The sequence below is a fragment of the Suricata suricatta genome, chromosome 9 (genome assembly GCF_006229205.1).
Source record: "Suricata suricatta isolate VVHF042 chromosome 9, meerkat_22Aug2017_6uvM2_HiC, whole genome shotgun sequence".
Lineage (NCBI taxonomy): Eukaryota > Metazoa > Chordata > Mammalia > Carnivora > Herpestidae > Suricata > Suricata suricatta.
The window spans coordinates 135,193,481-135,214,068 of record NC_043708.1 but is presented as its reverse complement, the minus strand read 5'-3'; the positions used below and the strand labels follow the sequence as shown (position 1 = coordinate 135,214,068).

General features: G+C 54.3%; 1 protein-coding gene across 2 annotated transcripts; it reads right to left on the bottom strand.

Moving 5' to 3' along the window:
- Positions 1-20,018, bottom strand: VPS33B (VPS33B late endosome and lysosome associated). Of its 2 annotated transcripts, XM_029951316.1 has the most exons (23): positions 19,543-19,970; positions 15,448-15,528; positions 15,022-15,083; positions 13,893-13,942; positions 13,147-13,214; positions 8,545-8,590; positions 7,485-7,579; positions 7,101-7,205; positions 6,598-6,694; positions 6,305-6,382; positions 6,054-6,127; positions 5,682-5,768; positions 5,425-5,515; positions 4,974-5,048; positions 4,683-4,747; positions 4,503-4,557; positions 3,242-3,288; positions 2,577-2,709; positions 1,938-2,011; positions 1,159-1,260; positions 848-923; positions 649-765; positions 1-412 (listed from the first exon to the last, which is right to left on the bottom strand). In XM_029951316.1, exons 1-23 carry the CDS (start codon positions 19,636-19,638, stop codon positions 333-335), a joined length of 1,854 nt encoding a protein of 617 aa, XP_029807176.1. In that variant the 5' UTR covers positions 19,639-19,970; the 3' UTR covers positions 1-332. The 2 variants fall into 2 exon arrangements, with proteins under 2 accessions (XP_029807176.1, XP_029807177.1); XM_029951317.1 differs by lacking the exons at positions 1-412; positions 649-765; positions 848-923 and having other exon boundaries at positions 1,172-1,260; positions 1,938-2,046; positions 19,543-20,018.
- Positions 20,019-20,588: the final 570 nt, after the last annotated feature.

Here is a 20,588-nt window from a genome sequence, read left to right as displayed (position 1 = left end):
TCTGAGAGCAGAGGCTTTATTTACAATGATCCTCAAACAGGATTTGGCAAAAGGTCCCTCTTCCTCCTCCTGTCTTTTCAGCCCTAGCTGCACTTCATGAACAAAAAAAGGGAAATATCCCGGGGTGGGGGGAAACCGGCGGGGGGGGGGGGGCGCTGGGCCAGGAAGCAACTGCTCCGCTCACATAACTTTTCGCTAAATCCCAAACAAGTCCCGCGTTCCCGGGCTCCGCGCAGGGTGGTTGGCGGACACTCCGTTAGCAGCTGGGGCCAAATTCCGGCAGCCCCTCGGGAAACGGGGCGGGGCCGAGGGCAGCCCCGGCGTGGAGAGCGTCAGGCCTTCACCTCGCTCATGGCTTCCATAAGGCGAGCACTGTTGGTGACGGCCGTGGTCAGGAAAATGAACCTGAAGCCTGTGGAGTCAAAAGCCCCGACATCCGTGACTAAGAGCCGACAGGGGCCCCCAGCACCGGCCACATCCAGCCCTCCGGCCGCAGCCCTGCCGGATCAGACCCAGCCGCGCCCGAGCCCCCGTCTGGCACACGACGAGCTGCCGCACGCGGTGGCCAGGGCCCCCTGCCACCCAGCCCACAGCCAGACTCCAGCGCTGCCCTCTGTCCCCCACACCCCGCCTCCTGCTCCCTCCTACCTTTCTCCCTGCCCAGGAACCGGAGGGCCGAGATCTCCGAGAACGTGCAGCCACCCAAGAACACCACGAAGACGAGGCGCAGGCACTCGCTGGAGGCCTTGTCGTCCTTGGCCATGTCTGCGAAGATCAGAGCGGATGCGCGAGTGCTGCGCCAGCGCCCCGCCCAGCCCGCCCCGCCCGTGCGGTCAAGGCCACGCACCTGTGAAGGCCAACTCGCTGCAGTTGAGCAGCCGCAGCACCTCGTCCAGACCTTGCCAGCTCCGCCTCTCCAGCACCTGGGGGGCACAGGCGACGCTTCGAGCCTGAGACAGTGTCAGGCCTAGGAAGCGCAGCGACCCTCGCGGTTCTCGTCAGTTACCAGGCTAACGGTCGCCTAACAGTCGGGGCAGGCGGGGCGCGGGGGGGGGGGGGGGGGGGGGGGGGGGGGGGGGGGGGGGGGCGGGGGCGGGTGGCCAGAGAGAGCTGAGCGCTGAGCGCGAGGTATATACGGGAGCGGTCACTCGAACTCACCTGCTCAATGATTCGGCAGCTGAGGGGCACGTAGGCGCCGCTGAAGACATACGCCATGTCCCGTGGCACTTTCAGGTCATACTCGCCATCTACACGTGGGATCTGAAGGGCAAAGGGGACTACATGAGGCGCAGCCCTTTACACAGTCACGGAAAAGTAGTTCCTCCAAACAGTTCTTATTTCAACGAAAGGGAACACGGGCAAAATCCCTATTAAAAAAAAAAAAGACTCCCTAACCAAAGATTAAAGCTTTTATTCAGCAGCCAGGTTCTCCTGAATGAACTCACCATGCTCCCTAGAAGGGCTGGAAAGAAAGATGCCCCTTTGCTGATTTCCTGGTGACACAGGCCATGCCTGTCACTGATGTGGCACTCAGCCTTCCTCTGGGATTGGCGGGTGCTTGTTACAGGTTTATTAAGTGAATGAATCTTTGTGTCTTATCTCCTTTTTAACGTTTATTTTTTAGACACAGACACACACACACAGAGTGGGAGCAGGGGAGGGGCAGAGAGAGAGAGGGAGACAGAGCACAGAGCCTGATGTGGGGCTTGAACTCACAAACTGTGAGATCATGTTCTGAGCTGAAGTCTGACACTTAACTGACTGAACCACCCCGGTGCTCTGTGTCTTGTCTCTTGTCTCGTTATTAAATTAAACTCATGCTGCAATGCTGCCGAACAGAGGATCTTTATAAGAACAAAACGACAGGTTTCTGTGGATTCCAAGCACTCCACGACGGACTGGACCCTCGGCTGCCCGTCCGTCCTGCTCCTACGTACCAAATTCAGCTTCTTGCTGATGGCACGAAAATTGCTCCTCTTGGCCAGAGAACTGAAGGCATCAGTAATCTTCCCTGGGAAGGAAATCTGTGCTGGAATTCATCTAAGGCTATGGGGAGGTAGTGGGGGGGGGGGTCATGACATCGTTGCAGGTGAAAGCGCTCAGGAAATGACAAATGGCGGGACCGTCTCAAGATCCTCTTCAAAGCCGCTCACCTAGAATTCCCTGGACCGGAGCAAGACGTTCCCCACCCCTCCCCCACCACAGTGGGTGCCAACTATCTGCTAAGGGCAATCAGCAGGGTGGCCCTGGCTTACTGGCTAAGTGTGTTGGTGGGCCTTGGAGTCAAACTGACCTGGGTTCAAATCGGACTAACAGAGGGACCTTGAACAAGTCTGTGACCTCTCTGAGCCTGTTTCCTTATCTATAAAACGGAGATCATGAACTTTCTGAGGACTGAGGAACTGTTATCTAAAGGTCTGAGCACTCAGTAAGTGGTCAAAGCAGTGGTAATGACAGTGAGCATGCACAATCCCGTTCCCCTCCCCCGACTCATTCGCTCCCTCCCGGGGTGCTCTGCCTATTGCGAGCAGAGGGGATTCGGGACAAGGAAGGGGCTGCCCGTGCCCCCTGCTCACCTGCAGCCTTGTCTGTCACCAGCTTGCTCACTTTACTCTCCACAGCCGTGAGGGTGTCCCCAGGCGCCTGCTCCGTCAGGAGCCCCGCCCGCCGCAGATTGGAGAAGGTTAGCAGGTGCTCTGGGCCATAGCTCTGAAGAAAATGCAATTCAGCCATTTACTGAGCGTGCACCACACCCTGCGGTGTTGGGTGGTGTGGAGGGGAGGGAGAGAAGGGTCAGGGATCCTGTGCCCTGAAGAAATAACCAAACACCAAACAAGGGAGACACAGAAGCACGAAACAGAGAGAACAGAGAAGACCCCTGATGTAAGGGAGGTGGGAAGGGCTTCGCAGATGAGCGGAGACTGGAGAAAGACCTGGAAGGAAAGCTGTATCAATGCCTTGTAAGACGCTAAAGTGAGGGAGACCCCGGGGGAAGAACTCAGCTCTGGGGCTCTGGTTCTCCCAGCACCGGCCACCCCAGAGAACGAGCGTGGGAGAGACCAGGGCGTGGGAGGGTCTCCACGCGCTGCAAGGTGACTGTCCCAAGACACTCTAAGAGGGAGGCCAGACAGGGAACAAAATGGGGGCGCAGACAGGAAAGGGGTCACTGCTGTGTCCTTCAGGAATGTCCCATGACCTCCCTCCACTAAGTTCCCCCCAGAGGGCACCCTCCTGGCCTCACCTGCAGGTACTGTGTTTTCAGAGATCGGTAATCCTTGGGAATCAGACCTGGCAGGGAAGGGAAGACAGGCTCATGCGAACACCAGCTATGGCCAAACCACTCAACCACCCTCTTGCTCCCCTCAAAAAACCCTTAACCAGGAGGAAGGGAATCAGTAAATGTTAACCTTGCATCCTATCCAGTCTATTCCAAACTGATTCCTAAATTTAAGCTTGCTCAGTGAAAGAGCCTGGATCTGAGGGTTCCAAGACAGAGCCCTGAGCCTCGAGGGCGCCGAGGGGGGACGCGGGGACATAGGCTGCTCCCAGCGGGGGTGGCGGAGGGCTGCAGCAGGAGGGAGAAGGGGCTTGTGTTCGGTTCCTTCCTGGCGGCGGGCCAGCGCTACTGAGAACCGCTTTCCCACTAACGAGGAATAGGACAGAAGTCCAGATGAGGTCCCGAAGTGCAGCCAGACACGCCACCCTCCAGGGAGGTGGGGACAATGGGCTTGCAACCGCAGTCACCTCAGGACATGCAGAATAAGCAAACCACTCCTTGGGGCAGAGACCAGTCCCCACCTGACTCCTTGGGGCCTGAAGACCAGTCCCCACCTGGAGGGCTGCGCAGTGAACACCAGTGGCCGTAAAGGGTGGAAGGAGTGGAAGGCGCCTCCGGCCGCGGGGGCAGTAAGTCATGGGGACGGACGGCACGGGGAACAGCTGCCGGCACTCTAACAGCGCTGTGTGGTGACAGGCGGTAGCTGTCCCTGTGGGGGCCCCAGCGTCCCGACACGGTGTCGTACACCTGAAACTAACGTGCCATCGTGTGCCAGCTACACTTCCAACGGGGGAAAAACAGGTGAAAAGGCTGCAGAGGCAGGTTAAAAGTCTGCCACGAAAGGACACAGAATCGGAGCTTTTAGAAATGTTTGTGAAATTGTTCGGCTGTCCCCTTCCCCTGGACTGGATCTTGAGTCTGAAACCTCACTGAAGGCAGGAGGCCGGCTGGGACAGATGGCACTCGGCGCGAAGCCTCTGCAGTCCTCCGACGCAACAGGGCCTGTTCTGGGGGCTTGGCTGTGGTCCTGCTTTGGGCTGGGACAATAAACTGGGACCTGGGGTGTCTCACTCAGAACAAAAGCTGCTTTACTTTATGGGGGAAAGTATCCAAACTACTGGGAAATGCTCTCTCTGCTAGCACATCCGTCTCTGTCCTTCAGCGTGATTTCTTCTGTCACTAAGGTACGGCTTTACAATCTGGAATCTTCGGTTCCAGGGCTCACCATTCTCGGTGATGGACAAAAGGCACATGAGGCGAAGGCTCTCTATAGGTGACACCTACACGGGAAGAAAGAGCCAGAGACAGTTCAAGTTTCCTGACCTACACTCTTCTCTCCCTTCCTCCGGCTGGGGGCCGGCCCCGCCGTGAACCGGCGATCCCGGAACCTCCGCCCCCTGCTCACCTGCCGGTCTATGTGCTCTTCAATGTAGCTGGTGCTCTCTCGGATGTTGAAGCCTTCCAGCAGCGCTGTGAGGAAACACAGGGGAGCCTGTTACGGGGAAAGGGAGGGGGCTGCCATCTGTGCTCACAGGTGTCTGTCCCCCCGTCTTCCTCCATCCTTGGGGTGGACCAAGGACCCCCAGGAGTTCTAGCAGGAAGCAGCACCCCACACAGCCAGCATCGGCTGAAGGAGCCAGAAGGCATCTGTGCTGGGTGGGAAGGGGCAGGAGCCGAGCCGGGCCGCCGCAGCTACCGTGCTCAGTCTTGATGAGCTCCTGGAAGTCCTGCTTGGTCTTCTTCTTCATGATGGATTCACAGGCCCCAATATCTGCAGACGGGACAAAAAGCGAGCTGACGTATTCCCACTTCGACGGGGCCGTGCCTTTATTATCCAGAAGAATAAATACGTCTTACTGGCCATGGTGGAGGCAGTTATGTGATTAGGTGAGAGAATGCATATAAACCAGTAAGAATAATATCTGGTACTTTAACTATGTAATAAAGTCATCTAACATTGTGATTGTTATAGCCGATAAACCTATAGCAATAAAAAAAAATCTTCTAAGGCAAAATGCAGAAGCCTTTCTTTCCACTTCAGACAAAACAGGATCACTGTGTGCTGGGGGGACAGAGACCTCCTCTCCCGGGAGAGAGAGATCTCTGCAGCGCCCCCACTTTTGCCTGCCCCTCAAGCTGAAACCTACGGACACTCAGCAGGCGGTGCTCCTGTTTCAGCCCCTTGAGCTCCTGGGACACGAAGTTCTTCATCTGCTTGATGTCCATGCCCCTCCGGCGCTGGGGGAAGAGCCGGCGCCCCGTCAGCCTCTCCCGGCCCTCGGGCCTGAGCGGCCACCACCCTCCCTCAGGTCCCCGCCTCAGGCTGTGGTAGGGAGCTGAAGAGCAGCAGCCTTGGGAAGCCACTGGGGAAGCGGAACAGAGGAGCCTGGGCCTAGGGCCTCACGTCATACTGAGCCTGCAAGTTCCGGGCCTTCTGGCTCAAAAAGCCAAAGACGTTGGAGAAGTGCTCGTTACGAATCTCATGAAACACCTACAAGGGGAACCAGACGGCAACGACTTACCACGGAGATGCCCCTCCCCAGCCCCTCCCCCCTCGGGAGTGTGAGGAGGCAGGAGGGCAGCACCCGGCTGTTCTGGCAGAATCACGGAGAATGGAGAACGCGGAGTTGATCTCCCGAGCGTACGTCAAATACCAGCTCTGTGCTCCGGGCTGAGCTCGCTCCCGGTGGGGACTCCCTCTTCCACAGCTCGGCCTCCCCTCCCAGAGCCGGGCCCACGCCCCGGGCAAGCCCACAGCCAGCACCCGGCCCCTCACCTTGTCCTCAGCGTTGAGCAGCACCTTTAAGCTCCTGTCAGAGGATGTGACTTCTGGGCCAAAGTCGACACTCCCTTTGAAAGCAGGGAGAGCGGCCATGAGGCTCTCCGGCGAGGCCTTCCTGGCCTGCCCTTCCCCAACTATCCGGAAGCCAGCAGTCGGCTCCGAGTCCGTGGCTCTCCCACCACCCCTGCCCCACGCAGGAGGCCCCAGCTGCCGAGACCACCTCCATCCTGCGGGACCCCACTTACCACACTTGATGCGGAAGGTGTCATCCACCAGGCCCTCGTAAACCACCTGGGAGCAAAGTGCCGTCACGAAGTCCACGTCTGAAACGAGATTCCCAACCATGAGGGTCCCCTGACCCACGCGCCTGCCCAGTTCACTCCGCGTCATCTCCCGTGTCTCCACGGGGCCCACGCGCCACGCTCCCCATCAGCGACCGCATCCACAGCCCCAACCTGAGGATCCCAACTGGGCCGCCATGTTCGCCATATCGTGTCTCTGAGGCTCCAAAAACGACAGGAGTGCGAGCATGCCATACCTCTGTCCAGGAGGAAGATGTGTCCAACTTCTGGCCTTCGACCCTTGGTTTCGCAATCCTCCTCCTCTTCCAGAGTCCTCCACAATTCATATGACATCTGCCGGGGACCAGGACATCCCTAGTCTTGTGTCCAGGTCCCTGCGACAGCCTGAGCCTACTGAAGCCAACTCTTTTCCAAGTGACACCTCTCCTTGACCCCGGGAGGGAAACTAATCGTTAACAGTGTGGCCTCCTACACCCACACCTGTTCCCACACCTCGCCCCCGCCCCATGCCGAGGGGAAAGCATCCCTGCCCCCAAAGAAGACATGCAGTAGCGTCACCCCGGAGCCCTTGGCTCTGGCCTGATAGCCACACAAGTCCTCCTCTTGGAGGACCTATTCCGGAACAAGGAAAGTGAGCTAAAGAATATGCCTCTTATCACACGTGCCCGGGGGCAGTCCTTGGTGGGTAGAGAACGGGCAGAATGGGGGCTATCGGGACAACGGTACCGCCAGTGCCCACCTTGGCACATCTGCCAATGCCGTAGCAGTTAGGGAAGGGTCCGTACAGAGTGCTGAGAAGGTGCAAGGCCTGCACCACCGTGTTGATCCAACGCTGATCGCCTTCCTGCAGGGGCCACATGGGCCACAGAGATATGGGCCACCCCAACAGACACATCTGGAGGGGGGCCAGGGCAGGAAGGCCGGGTGGGGGGACTGCCGGAAAGCATTCATTCGGACTGGCCCCAGAGCAAGTCTTGTGGGCATCAACTGGTAGCATTCAACCAGGAAATCAGTCTCCCGAGTTAGATGAAGGTTCCCTCGGTATTTCTAGCCCCCTGTAGCCCACCGGACTCCATGTGTGTCCCCACCTGTCAAGGCCAAGACCCCAGGACCCTGCACTTACCAAGAAGTAGTCCCTGAAAAATTCTGGGAGCTCCATGCTCAACAGATCCACATCGAGAGGCAGCAGGGAGAAGGCCCACTCGTCACAGCTGACATCTGCGGGCACAGAGAGTGTGAGTCTCCCTGCGGAAGGCACGGGGATCCGTGGTGAGAGGTCCCCGCGGTCATGCAGAAATGTCGGAGCGCCCACCACGTGCCCAGCACGACACGAAGCATGGGACATCCAGAGATAAACAAGACATATTCAGCACCCTGAAGAGTTCAAAGTTGTGACAAGGGGCGTGTGTGTGTGTGAGAGTGCCGACCACAGTGCGGAGGAAACGCTCGCTCCCTGCGGACAAACACTGGCAGGAGCCACAGAGGCGCAGCCCGGGGGGGAGGGGCGTGGTGGGGACCGACGGACACGCTCCCCATCTTCTGCGAGAGAATCTCAACGGAGTGGAAACGCACTGGACACATCTCATCAGGGCTGTGCCCCACGGAGCCAAAGAACGATCCCAGGAGCACAAGTATTCAGGATCGACCCTCAACAACAGGGGGCACGGGGAGCATACAGGGCGCTGGGGTAGAGGGAACACTTCCCTAAACACGTGGCATTTAGGCTTAGAATCTGAGCAAAATTGGGATATGGAGTAGAAAAAAAAAAGCTGAGCGTGAAGAATATTCTAGGCAACAGGAACAGCATGTGTGTTAGGCGAGCGTGATGACCACCATACTACGGAAACCCATAGGCACAGCGCGTGTGAAGTGCCCATGGCTGGAGGAAAGGAGGGAGCAGCACACGGCGGGGGGCCGACCACAGGCCAAGCAGGCCCCTGGGGGTGCGGCACCAGCGGCGCCAGCTGGGAGCACTGTGCTCAGATCAAGCAGAGGGGCGAGCAGAATGGAGGGAAGGTGCACTCGCTCCCTGTGGGCATCTTGGAAGGCAGGGATGGCGGCGCCTGGCCTCCCCTTCAGCCTTCCCGTCAGGGCCCTCCCCTCCTTCCAGGCCCCCAGGCAGACGCGGGGCCGGCGATCACTCCCTTCGTGCTCCCCGTTTCCACGCAGTCGCCTCCTCTCACCTCCATAGACCCCCTCTTCCTCCAGCACCATCTCACACGCGTGAAACTGAAAGACAAAAGGGAGCGGCTGGGGACCCCCTTCTTCTCTGGACTTCCCACGTCTCGGGAGGCCCTCCGCCGGCACTGCTCAGGACAACACCTACGGAGCCCAGCGCTGCCCCCTGCAGACCGTGGGCTCTGCGGGGCAGGGAGGGCCGCTGGGACCCCTGAGCCCGGGGCTTTGTTTCCCTTCCATCTCCGTTATGTATTCAGTCCGGCGCTCTTCTCTCCCGGAGACACTGGAAAACCCCACAAAGGAGCAGGTAGCTCAGCTGTCAAGGAGGGGCGAGTCCTGAAGACGGACATGGGAGGGAGGGCATGACCTCGCCTCAGAAATAGGGGAGGCGGAGCAGGCGACAGAGGAGGGGTGGTGGCGTGGCGAGGTCTGGTTAGCGCGTGTCCAGGGGACCCCTGGAGTCACTGAGAAGGGTGTGGGGCCCAGCCCGGAGTCAGTGGCACAGGGTGTTGAATAGGTGGTTTGTGGGGCATCTGCGTGGCTCAGTTGGATATGCATCCCACTTTGGTTCAGGTCACGATCTCACAGTTTGTGAGGTGGAGCCCTGTGTCAGGCTCTGTGCTGACAGCTCAGAGCCTGGAGCCTACTTTGGATTCTGTCTCCCTCTCTATCTGCTCCTCCCCCATTCATGCTCTGTCTCTCTCTCTCTCTCTCTCTCTCTCAAAAAAGAGTTAACAAATAAAGTAGGTGGTTTGTGCAAAAGAAAAGAACACAGAGGAACACAAGTGCTACAGGGAGGATTCTAGGGAACACCAAAATTAAAAGGGCACAGAGTGCGAGACCTGGCAGAGAAGACAAGGCTGAGACGTGGGTGGGAGCAGGGGATGCAGGAAGGTCAGAGTCTCAGGAAGAATGGGCAACAGTGTCAAATGCTGGAGACCTTAATTGGGATGAGCACGAACCAGGCATCACTGGATTTGACAACAGGGCCCTGGGGGACTCGATTTAAAGACCACGGCGGGAGGGGCATGCGGGACGCGGCAGCAGGACGTCTTCACAGAGGTCTGCATACAACAGAAGGCAGACCACAACAGAGAGCAGGGAGGATTACTTAGAAGCCACGTCCAACTTTGGCTCAGGTCATGATCTCACAGGTCGTGGGTTCGAGCCCCGCGTCGGGCTCCGTGCTGACCGCTCAGAGCCTGGAGCCTGCTTCGGATTCTGTGTCTCCCTCTCTCTCTGCCCCTCCCCTGCTCGAATTCTGTCTCTCTCTCAAAAATAGTTAAAAAAAAAAGGAGACAGACATGGTTGAAGAGAGAAGAGAAAGATCTACGTAACAAAGCAAGAGGTTAGAGAAGGGGCATGGGCAGAGGGCCAAGAGCACAGGTGCACTGGCTGATGGGGGAGGGGAAGAGGCCAGAGCCGCTTCCTCCTTTGAGACAAGTGGGATGAAGCCGAAATCATCAGAGGCAATGAGGACTGACACGGACGACGATGGCACCCGTCGTTTTACACGTGCTGGGCGTTGTCGTCAGTGCTTCCGAGGATTATCTCGTGACCCTCGTGTTGACGCTACAGTAGGTGGGGAATTAACGCTCTGTGCTCTTTATTTTACTTGACACAGAAAACTCCTATTCATCCCTCATTTCATTTTCTTTCTTTTTTTTTAATGTTTATTTTGAGAGAGAGTGAGCAATCAGCAGAGGGGTGGAGAGAGAAGGAGAGAAAAAGAGAATCCAAGCAGGCTGTGCACTCAGTGCAGAGCCCAACATGGGGCTCGGACTCATGAACCGCAAGGTCATGACTGAGCCGAAACCGAGAGTTGGATGCCTAACCAACTGAGCCACCCAGGCTCCCTCCCCCCTTTTTTTTTTAAAGTAGGCTCTGGGGCTCTTGGGTGGCTCAGAAGACTACCTGACTGACTTCAGCTCAGGTCATGATCTTATGGTTCGTGGGTTCTAGCCCCATGTTGGTGTCTATGTTGATGGCTCAGAGCCTGGAGCCTGCTTTGGATTCTGTGTCTCCCTCTCACTCTGCCTCTCCCCTGCTTGCATGCTCTCTCTCTAAAATAAACATGAAAAAAAAAGTTTTTAATAAAAAGAAAAATAAAGTAGGCTCTATGCCCAACGTGGGGCTCGAACTCACAACCCTAAGATCAAGAGTTGTGTGTTCTATGGACTGAGCCAGCCAGGCTCCCATCCCTCACTCATTTCTGTCAGTAAAACTGAAACTGTAGGCCTCCTTTTAGGGCTGATCGAATTCAAAATCTGCCAATCTTCATAATTAACAAGAGGAGTCTCAGGAAGAAAGAGAGATATCTCTTTGCTACGGCTACTGAGGGAGAGATGGTCCAGGGACATAAAATCAGGTCAAAGAACCTGATTAGTTAGGATGTGAGGTGGAGAAGATTCATCGAAATACTAATTTTGTTCTGTGTGACAGGGAGGTTTGTAGGATTATCTGAAACTATTACTGACTTGTTCTATTCCCTGTTTAAACACATCTGTCCTTGGAAGTATAATTTGAAAAAAGGGGTTTTGTAAGACTCCGAAAGCTAGAATTTATTGCCATAGCTCCTTTAGTAACATTGGAGTGTAACCCGTAATTCTGAATAGTTATCATACTCAATAATTTCTTGCCCTTGACATATCTGTATTTCTAAACAGGACAAATAGCCATAAGTCTGTTCTGCAAACCTTCAAACGATCTTCAATGGAAGATCATGGACTCTTCCTTCTTATTCCTTTCACATGATCAGAAAACGATATAAGCCTGTGATTTCACTAGATTTCGTAACAAAAATTAAAAGTTACTTAAATAAGAAGTAAATACTTGCCATTTGCAACAGCATGGATGGATCTAGAAAGCATAATGCTAAGAGAAACAAGTCAGAGAAAGATAAATACCATATGATTTCAATCATATGTAGAATTTTTTAAAGTTTATTTATTTTGAGAGAGAGAGAGAGAACGAGAATGGGCGCAGGGGAGGGGCAGAGAGAGAATGAGAGAGAGAATCCCAAGCAGGGTCCGCACTGTCAGTGCAGAGCCCAACGTGGGGCTCAATCTCACAACCAGGGGATCAAGACCTGAGCTGAAATCAAGAGTCGAACGCTGAACCGACTGAGCCACCCAGGCGCCCCTCACACGTGGAATTTAAGAAACAAAACAAATGAGCAAAGGAAAAACAAAAGAGAGTGAGACATGAACCCAGCAACACTCTTGACTACAGACGACATGTCGATGGTCACCAGATGGGAGGTGCGGGGGGTGGGGGGACGGGACGGGGCGTAAGGAGGGCGCTTGTGATGAGCGAGGGGGGATGTATGGAATTCGTGAGTCACTGTGTTATACACTGAAAACTAATTACACTGTACGTTCACTACACTGAAATTAAAATAATAAAAAGTAAAAACGCTCAGCCCTGTTATGTTACCAAAAAAAGAGGTAAGTACTACTATCAACTCCATCTTCTAGAAGAGCAAACTGGGACACAGAGCAGTTGAGTACCCCATCCAGGATCACACAGGTAATCAGAGCTAGGCCAGGATTCACACCCACTTTGACTTTATTGTCTGAGTCTTAGCTCTTGCTTCTATTTTCTCTAAGTTTTCTGGGGGGAAAAGAGAAAAAGAATAAATCCCTGTCCTGTCTACCTTAATTTCTCTCTGCTCTTCCTGCGGCGTGCACTATTTGGTTCGGCTTTACAGGCCCCGGGCAGGCAGTGCCGGGTACACCGTTCCTTCTCATCAGTGAGACCGAGGATGTACCCATGATGCACCTTGCTGACGTGGGGTGAGAGCGGAGCTTGATGGAATCAGGAGACGGAGGAGCTCTGGCAGGACCCTGAACACTACAGTTACTGAGCTAAAGAGGCTGGAAGAGACCTAGCCAGGTTATGCTAGCTCACTGTGGGATGGTGGGCCGGCCTTCCCTCCGCTGCTCAAAGCTGGGGTGGAGGAAAGTGGTCTCTAAGGTTCCTTTTTCGTGGAAGAACGGCTCTGCCAAAGCGCAGCGGCATAGTTCCAGTAGCCCGGGGAGGGGCCGCTCATATGCCTGGATGAGCACTGGGTGTGGGGGACGGTAACGATTTATTGTATTTATTATTAAAGGGATGGAGGGAGGAAGTCACTGACACCATAGAAGAGTGCACCTTATGATACAGACATTTGTTAGAAGGAGGCAGAGCAGCTTCCACGTCCTAAGTAGACGTACTGAGAGGCTATTGAACACTGAAAACGAACCGAGGGTGAAGGGGGAGGGGGAGGGGAAAAGAGGTGGTGGTGATGGAGGAGGGCACTTGTGGGGAAGAGCACTGGGCGTTGTATGGAAACCAATTTGACAATAAACTATTTAAAAATAAATAAATAAAAACAAAAAATGTAATAATAAAAAACAAAAAGAAGTGACGTAGAGGCCACCTCTCACAAGTCCACAATGCTTAAGTGGGGCAGTGAGATGACAGACCCTCCGCTAAACAATCAGGACCACAGCGATGACAAGACAAGGACAGTTTGCTTTGGGGAGACGGAGCTGTTGGGCCCTGGCCCCTTCCCAGCCTTCCATCCTGATCTACCTTCTCCTGCTCCCACCGGCTCCCGGACTCACCTTCTGAGGGCTGAAGATCACCTTGTATTTCCGAGTTCGGCCAGCCGATTTGTCAGCATTGACGAGACCTACAGACACGAGGAAGCAGCCCAGAAAGCCCGGGCCGTCTGTTAGACGGGAAGCAACGAAGTGGACATCCTCTGCAAGACGCATGGCCAACTCGAAACATCTTTTCTTTTGAAAGTGGTTTTTTTAAAGCTTGTTCAGAGAGAGACAGAAAAAGAGCAAGTGGGGGAGGAGCAGAGAGAGAGGGAGAGAGAATCCCAAACAGGCTCTGCACTGTTAGCCCAGCGCCCAATGTGGGGCTCGAACCCATGGGCCACATGATCACCACCTGAGCTGAAGTCAGCTGCTTAATCAAATGTGCCACCCAGGCAGCCCTCGAACCATCTTTTCTTATTAAAAGGTCCTCACTGGGGCGTATGGGTGGCTCAGTCAGTTAAGTGGCCGACTTTGGCACAGCTCATGATCTTGCGGTTTGTGAGTTTGAGCCCTGTGTCGGGCTCCATGCTGACAGTTCAGAGCATGGAGCCTGCTTCATGTTCTTTGTCTCCTTCTCTCTCTGTCCTTCCCCTGCTCATGCTCTGTCTCTCCGTCTCTCAAAAATAAACAAACATTAAAAAAATAAAGAAATATTTAAATAAAAATAAAAATTAAAATAAAATAAAATGTCCGCACGGCCCAGGCCCTTAACCCAGCCCGCTCCTCCCCAGGTCCCGGTACCCGTGGCACCGCGGCATACTCACTGGCTACGTATCGCATGTTCTTGATGCGGGGTCTGACCAAGAAGCACAACCTGCGGGCGAGAGGGGAGAGGACCCAGAAAGCCGCTGTGAAGGGGAGTCACGATGGCAGCTCGGGGGAACCTGAAACCACTGAAGTCTCTGGCCATCTGCTCCTCCTGCCCAGCCTGCCGTTCTCAGCCGGGCCAAGGGCGGGCCGGCTGTGCTGGCCTCCACACAGCGAGTGCAGAAGCCTCCCTTCCGCACCGCAGCTACCCTGGCCCTGGGCCGGTGGGGGGGGGGGGCGGGGGTCCTGCTCTCCCGTAATTTACAATCTACTGGGCGAAATCAGACGCACATATGTATGGAGTATATTAATAATCAAGTATTAAAAATAATACAAGATAGTGTTTCTCACACCAGGGTGTTTTCCTCTAAGGGAGGATGAATGTTTACTTAACATTGATTGAAAAACAAACAATATAAAAAACAAAGGCCAGACAACAGGCTGTACATGCCCGGATGCCAGGTGATCAGGACGGATGCTAAACAGCAGGGAAATGTGGAAGAGGAGAGGCGCCCCCGGACTGCAACAGCGCCCCCGGGCTTCATGGAGTGGGTGGGGCCAGGCTCGGAAGGCCCGGCGTTTTTCGCAGGAGCAGGAGGGCAGGAGAGAAGTGCATGCAGTGAATGGAGGGGGGGGGGGCAAAGCGGGGCGGCACGTGCAAGTGCGTGTTGAGCAAAGGCTTGAGGGGGCAAGTGACAGAGGAGGCTGGAAAGGCAGCATGAGGCGCACTGGAGACAGCCTTGGCCTCTGCGATGGGCAATCTGGACTGTAGTCGGTAAGGGAGGGGAGCCTCGGAGGTTCCTGTGAGCAGCATAATAGAAATATTTTTGAACGATGAATCAATCTGGTTAGAGACAGCAAACTGGATTAGAGAGAGAAGAGAACAAGGGAGGGAGAAAGTGCTGGAAGGGAGGCAGTTACGAGGCCCCGGCATCACTTAGGCATGAGGTTGCAGAAGTGCAGGGAGACAAAGCCATCGCAAACATGGCGCCCGACCCCCACCCAGGCCCGGCCGGAGGCAGCCCAGCGGGGCCCTCCTCCCGCCTGGGGCCCTCCTCCGGCGGCCGGACGCTCCCAGACACTCACTGTTCACTGGAGCTGATGGCCGGCTTGTTCTCCACCTTGTACAGCTTGTCCACTTCGTGTTGCTGCAGAGAGAAGCCAACAGGACCAAGGACGTAAGTGCTTGGAAACCCACGGCATGACACAGAGGACTGCAGTAAGGCTCCTGCTGGCGGTACTTTCTAGGAATCACACTGTCACCCCGACAACCATCCCGCTGAACTTCCCTCACACTGGCAACAGGACTAACAAAAACAGAAACAAAAACCCAGGACCAAACGATTCGGAAACAATCCAAACAGCAGCCTCGATCCCGTTTCATCCACGGATGCAGCTCCCCTGTGTGCAGCAGTCACGTGGTCGGTCTTCGGGAACTTGTACTGTTCACTGAAAGCAAAACTGCTTAATGGGAAAGAGAGGCCCGAGTCCACTGGCAAAAGGGGCACGTACCTTCAGGATGGAGACGTTGGCGATCCGATCCAAAGGGCTCATGAGATCCGCCTCAATGAACAAGTCTTTTTTTCCTGGGAGCTGAAGGGCACAGTATTGTGGGTCACTCCCAGGCCACCCACGCTCCCTCCGCTGAGAGCCTGTCCAGTCATCCACTTAACAAAAGCACAGACTGAGTTGGGAGAGCGCTGGGCCCCACATCGTCCCCTCCGGCACCTTATTCGTGGTCTATATCCACACTGGGCATTTCTTTATATGTTCACCCTGTCTCCCTTCTCACTTTCTGCCAGCGGAAAGTTATTTCACCTTCTTTCCAAGGTCAAGGCCTTGTCAGTCCACACTCCAGCTTGCCAGTGACCTTGTTCTGCATCATCACCCCTGTTCTCCACTCTACCTCCCAATAACCACGCTCGCCTGCTGAACAAAGCCAAGTCAAACAAGGCCCCACCTTGCATCCGGCAACCCCTCAGGTGACTGCCGTATATTTGTGAGTAGATTTTTCTTCTGATTTACAAAAACCAACCATGTTCAATGCAGAGAATGTAGGCCGGAGCCGTCCTCAGCCACCCACCTAACCTCCCATCCCCATCCCCTGCTGTCTGACTCCCGCATCATTCCTGACCCTGCTTTCTTGTCTGCTCAGGGGAAGGAGAGCTCACACTGAGCGGCAGTAAGAGGGACATTGTTAAAAGTTTCCTCTCGGCGACTTCCCTGACTCTCCACTCCCTGAGTCACGGAATCTCGCCCGGGAATTGCAGATCCCAATAAAGGCCTTCTTGGCTCCATTAAAAAAAAAAAAAAAAAAAAGTTTCCTCTCGAGGCCACGATGGGGTGCCTGGGGGGCTCAGTCAGTTGAGCGTCCAACTTCAGCTTAGGTCATCATCTCATGGTCCGTGAGTTCGAGCCCTGCACTGGGCTCTGAGCTGACAGCTCAGAGCCAGGAGCCTGCTTTGAACTCTATGTCTCCCTCTCCTTCTGCCCCTCCCCTGCCCATGCTCTGTCTCTCGCTCTCAAAAAGTAAACATTAAAAAATCTTTTTTTAAATAATAAAAAAAGTTTCCTCTCGGGGCGCCTGTATGGCTCAATAGCTAAGCGTCTGATATTTGATTTTGGCTTAGGTCATGATTTCACAGTTTGTGAGTTCGAGTCCTGCATCAGGCTTTGCCCCAACAGCTCAGATCCTGCTTGAGATTCTCTCCCTTTCTTTCTGCGCCTCCTCTGCTCACGCTTTCTCTAAGTAAATAAACTTAAAATAGAAAGTTTGTCCTCAGCTAAGCCTTGGCAAATAGGTAGGGAGTTGGCAGCGATGTATGAAGATGGTGGCCCAGCAAAGGCCGGGGAAAGAGAACAGGCTGAGTGGTTACGGATGGGACAAGCAATTCGGTTTGGTTGATGCATAAGGGACAGGCAGCTCAATGGTTCTCGACTGGGGGCGGTCCTGCCCCACAGGGGCCCTGTGGCAGCACCTGGAGACATTTCTGGTTATCTGACTTGGGGCAGGAGGGGGGGTGGTTACTGGCATCTAATGGGTAGAGAAGCTGCTAAAACATCCCGCAGGGCACAGGGCAGTCCCACAGCCAAGAACCAGCCAGCCCCAAATGACAGCGGCCCTGAGGCTGGGAGGTCCTGAAGTAGGGGAGTGGTGGGGAATAGGATTGGAACCATTGACCCCAATGTGAGGTTAGGGAGCTTGGAGTCGATCCTGTTCGAACAAGGGCAAAAAAACGCTTTTGCGCCCTGAAGCAAAATTTTAGTTACATAAATCTGGGCACCGCGGGTCCAGTGGATTGGGGGCATGAGAAAGCGGAGGCCAGGAGTCACCTGCGAGGTGAAAGCAACAGTCCCCGCAGCCCGAGCGTGCGGCACTGGACGAGGACCCGGTCTAGCCGGTGGTGCTGTGCACAAAACGAGGTTCCGGGTACAGGGAACGTGTGAGATGAAATTTTTAAATATCTGAATGTTAAAAGTGCTTGTATCTGCTAGTTGAACTGTAGGTTGGTGTTTTTCTCTTTAAACTTTCCCTTATCTTCTACCTTCTCTATGACGTGCACATGTTACTTCATAATCTGTATTTAAAGTCAGGTGTAAGGAAATACCTTTAGGACTTGGCAAACTGGTTCAGTTCAGTACGGGGAGGGAAGGGGGAGTCAAAGAAGCTGCTGAGGTCTCCAGCCTGAAGAGCAGTGCCCGTCAACAAGAGTTATGTCGGACGAAATCAGTTCGAAGAGGATACGATGGCACAGAACCCCGCTTTGGCCGTGTTGAGTCACCCTCGTGCGCAGCTCTTCCTGAGCCCCACTTCCAAGTTCCTACCCTTGGCCTCACTTTCGTGCGCTTCTCGTGTGAACTGGCGGCTTTAACTAGCACCTCTTTTCAATTCCTCATACGTTTGTGGAGTCTTTTACGTGCAAATCACTGTGCTACCACTACGGGGCATTAGGACGGGATGTAAAATTTTGTCCCAGATCACCGGAGGTTCCTCCAAGTCCCCACGGTCACCCCAGCTGCACATTTCTACCTGCTGCATGTCACAAGCAGTGTCTACCAGCACCTTCACTTGACCCTGTCCAAACCCAAACTAATCGGCCGATACCTCTAATTCTTTTCATTTCCAACGTTCATGCAAAAAAAAAAAAATGGTAAAGGCGGCTTGAGTGGCTCACTCGGCTAGGCAGCTGACTCTTGATTTCAGTTCAGGTCATGATCTCAGGGTTGTGGGACTGAGCCGCACATCAGGCTCTGCACTGACAGCGTGTAACCTGCTTGGGATTCTCTCTCTCCTGTCTCTCTGTCCCTCTTCCACTCATGCGGGCTCTCTCTCTCCCTCTCCTAAAAAGAAATAAGCATATATAGATTTATTGGGGTGCCTGGGTGGCTCAGTCAGTTAAGCGTCTGACTTCCGCTCAGGTCATGATCTTTTGGTTCGTGGGTTTGAGCCCTGCACTGGGCTATGTGCTGACAGCTAGCTCAGAGCCAGGTGCCTGTCTTTGGATTCTGTATCTCTCTCTCTCTCTCTGACCCTCCCATGCTCGTGCTGTCTCTCCCTCTCAAAAATAAATTTTAAAAATTAAAAAATATATATACATATACATTTATCAAGCACATGCTATTGCTTGACTCTCTTTGCTACGTACTCATTGGGTACACAGTGTTGAACAAAACAGATGTGTTCCTTGTTCTCCAGGACCTTCTAATCTAGTGGGGAACATGGACATTAAACAAATAAATATGAATATAACCTATTACAACTACAGCAACGGCATTATTTTCCAAGTAAGACAAGATCAAAATCTCAAACTCAGCTTCGCTTCTCTCTCAGCCTTCCCAAACAACCAGTAAGTCTTTGAGTCTTCCTTTGTCAGGAATGAAAAAGCCATCACTTCCCACTGGCGCTAATTTTCCCTGATCTATGGTCTCCTAACTAGCATTTTTCTTGTTGCCCATTTACCGCCCTCCACACATGGCTTTGAGAATCATCTTCAAGCACTGCCTCACTGGGTAGATGGGGAAAGAAAACCTTCAGTGGGTCCTAAATGCCTCGTGCATAACTTCTGACTGCTCTCTTCTGCGTATGTCCTGTCCTTCACTGGTTCCCCAACTTTGCTCCTACCAACCATCTGCTTGGAACATGCTTCTCCATCTCCAAGGGAAACATGCTATTCTTCACAATCCTAGAATCCTTCAAACTCCTAGACCACTCCAACTAGAGATGCACGCTTGTTCTGAACGCTAGGACACTGTAGCTATCACCCATTTACCACGTGATATCCCCTATGTGGTAATTTGCATTTCACAAGGCTCCTACTAGAGTAAATCCCCAAGGACACAGGCGTCTTAACCATCTTTTCAACCCCCTGATGCACGACTGTTCTCCTTTGCCTCTACGAAAAAGAAGTGACTTTCATGAACTCTCTGCCAGGTCCCAAGCCTGGTTTTCCTCCCTAAATGCTTCATGTTTGCACCTGCTATAGAAACTCCAAGGACAATACCAAGGGCCTGGACCAAGATCAAGGGGACGCCGCACGGAAGCACTCTGCGTCCAGCGAGCGCTAAACTGCTGGTGTGGGAAAGGCCCCCGGCGGGGCGGGCACTGACCTGCTCCAGCAGATAGATGAGCTGGTCTCGGGCCAGTCTCTTGAGCATGGAGAAGTCCGGCAGCTCTGGGGCGTCCAGCCGATGGGGAAACGCCATGGCGGCGAAGGCCGGAGCCGCAGGGTGGGAGAAGGGGGACGCCCTCGGCTCGGAGAAAGTGGGCAGCAGCCCAGGGTAAGCGCAGGGCCGCGCTCCTTCGGGCTGGGCACGGTGCGAAAAGTGCCCCCGAAGGGGCTCCCGCTCCTGCACCGGAATGAATGGCCACCTGTCGGTCAGACAGCCGCAGCGTCGGAGGACCCTCGTCAAGATCAGCGGCCACGGGACCGCCCCGCCCCTCCCCACTCCACTCCTCCCGTCGCCAGGAGTCGGGTCTACACCCGCAGGTTTACTTCGCGGCGTGCGGGAAGAACCCCGCCTCCCGCAGACAGCCAAGCGACTTCCTAGACCTCCCGGAAGGCCAGGGCGCTCGACCAGCGCTTAGCGTATCGGGAAGGGGATGGCGTCCTGGAAGGGACATTTCAAAACGCGAGAGCAACGCGTCAAAGTTCCGGTCTCATACCTGACCAGACGGGAGGGTTCCTATCGAAAAGGATGACTTCTTAAACCAATTTTTAAGGGTACATCCAATTCTCCCAATTCGCTAGACACTAGATTTAATACAAGATTAAACAAAAACCAAACACGATTTTCGGAAGTACGTCAAATGGGCGAAGCCGACTCGGAGTCCGGAGGGCTCTGATCACTGGGCATCTTGGCTGTCAGTCAAATCTAGTCCACAAACAGCTGCCCACTGGGAGCTCTCTGGCTTCCCAGCTGCAAGGGTAAGACGCAGAGGGATGGGAGGCGGCGGAGAAAAGAAGGGGAACGCGTTAGGATCAGTTGGAAGCAATTTCCCGCAGCTGGCTACCAGTGTTTGGACTCAATATCCTTCGTGGGAAAACGGATAAATAAACTGTGGCAGAGTCATACAATCAAAATAACGGAATAAATGAAAGAACCCAGATACAGGGTGGTATCTGTGTGATGCCATTTGTATACCGTTCTAGAAC

Coding starts and splice junctions, on each gene's coding strand:
- VPS33B (XM_029951316.1), bottom strand. CDS start 19,638: ATGGCGTTTCCCCATCGGCTGGACGCCCCAGAGCTGCCGGACTTCTCC. Junction 4,558..4,682: donor AAGAGCACATAGACCGGCAG/GTGAGCAGGGGG, acceptor CTTCCCGTGTAG/GTGTCACCTATAGAGAGCCT. Junction 3,289..4,502: donor TTTGTCCATCACCGAGAATG/GTGAGCCCTGGA, acceptor CTTCCCTGCCAG/GTCTGATTCCCAAGGATTAC.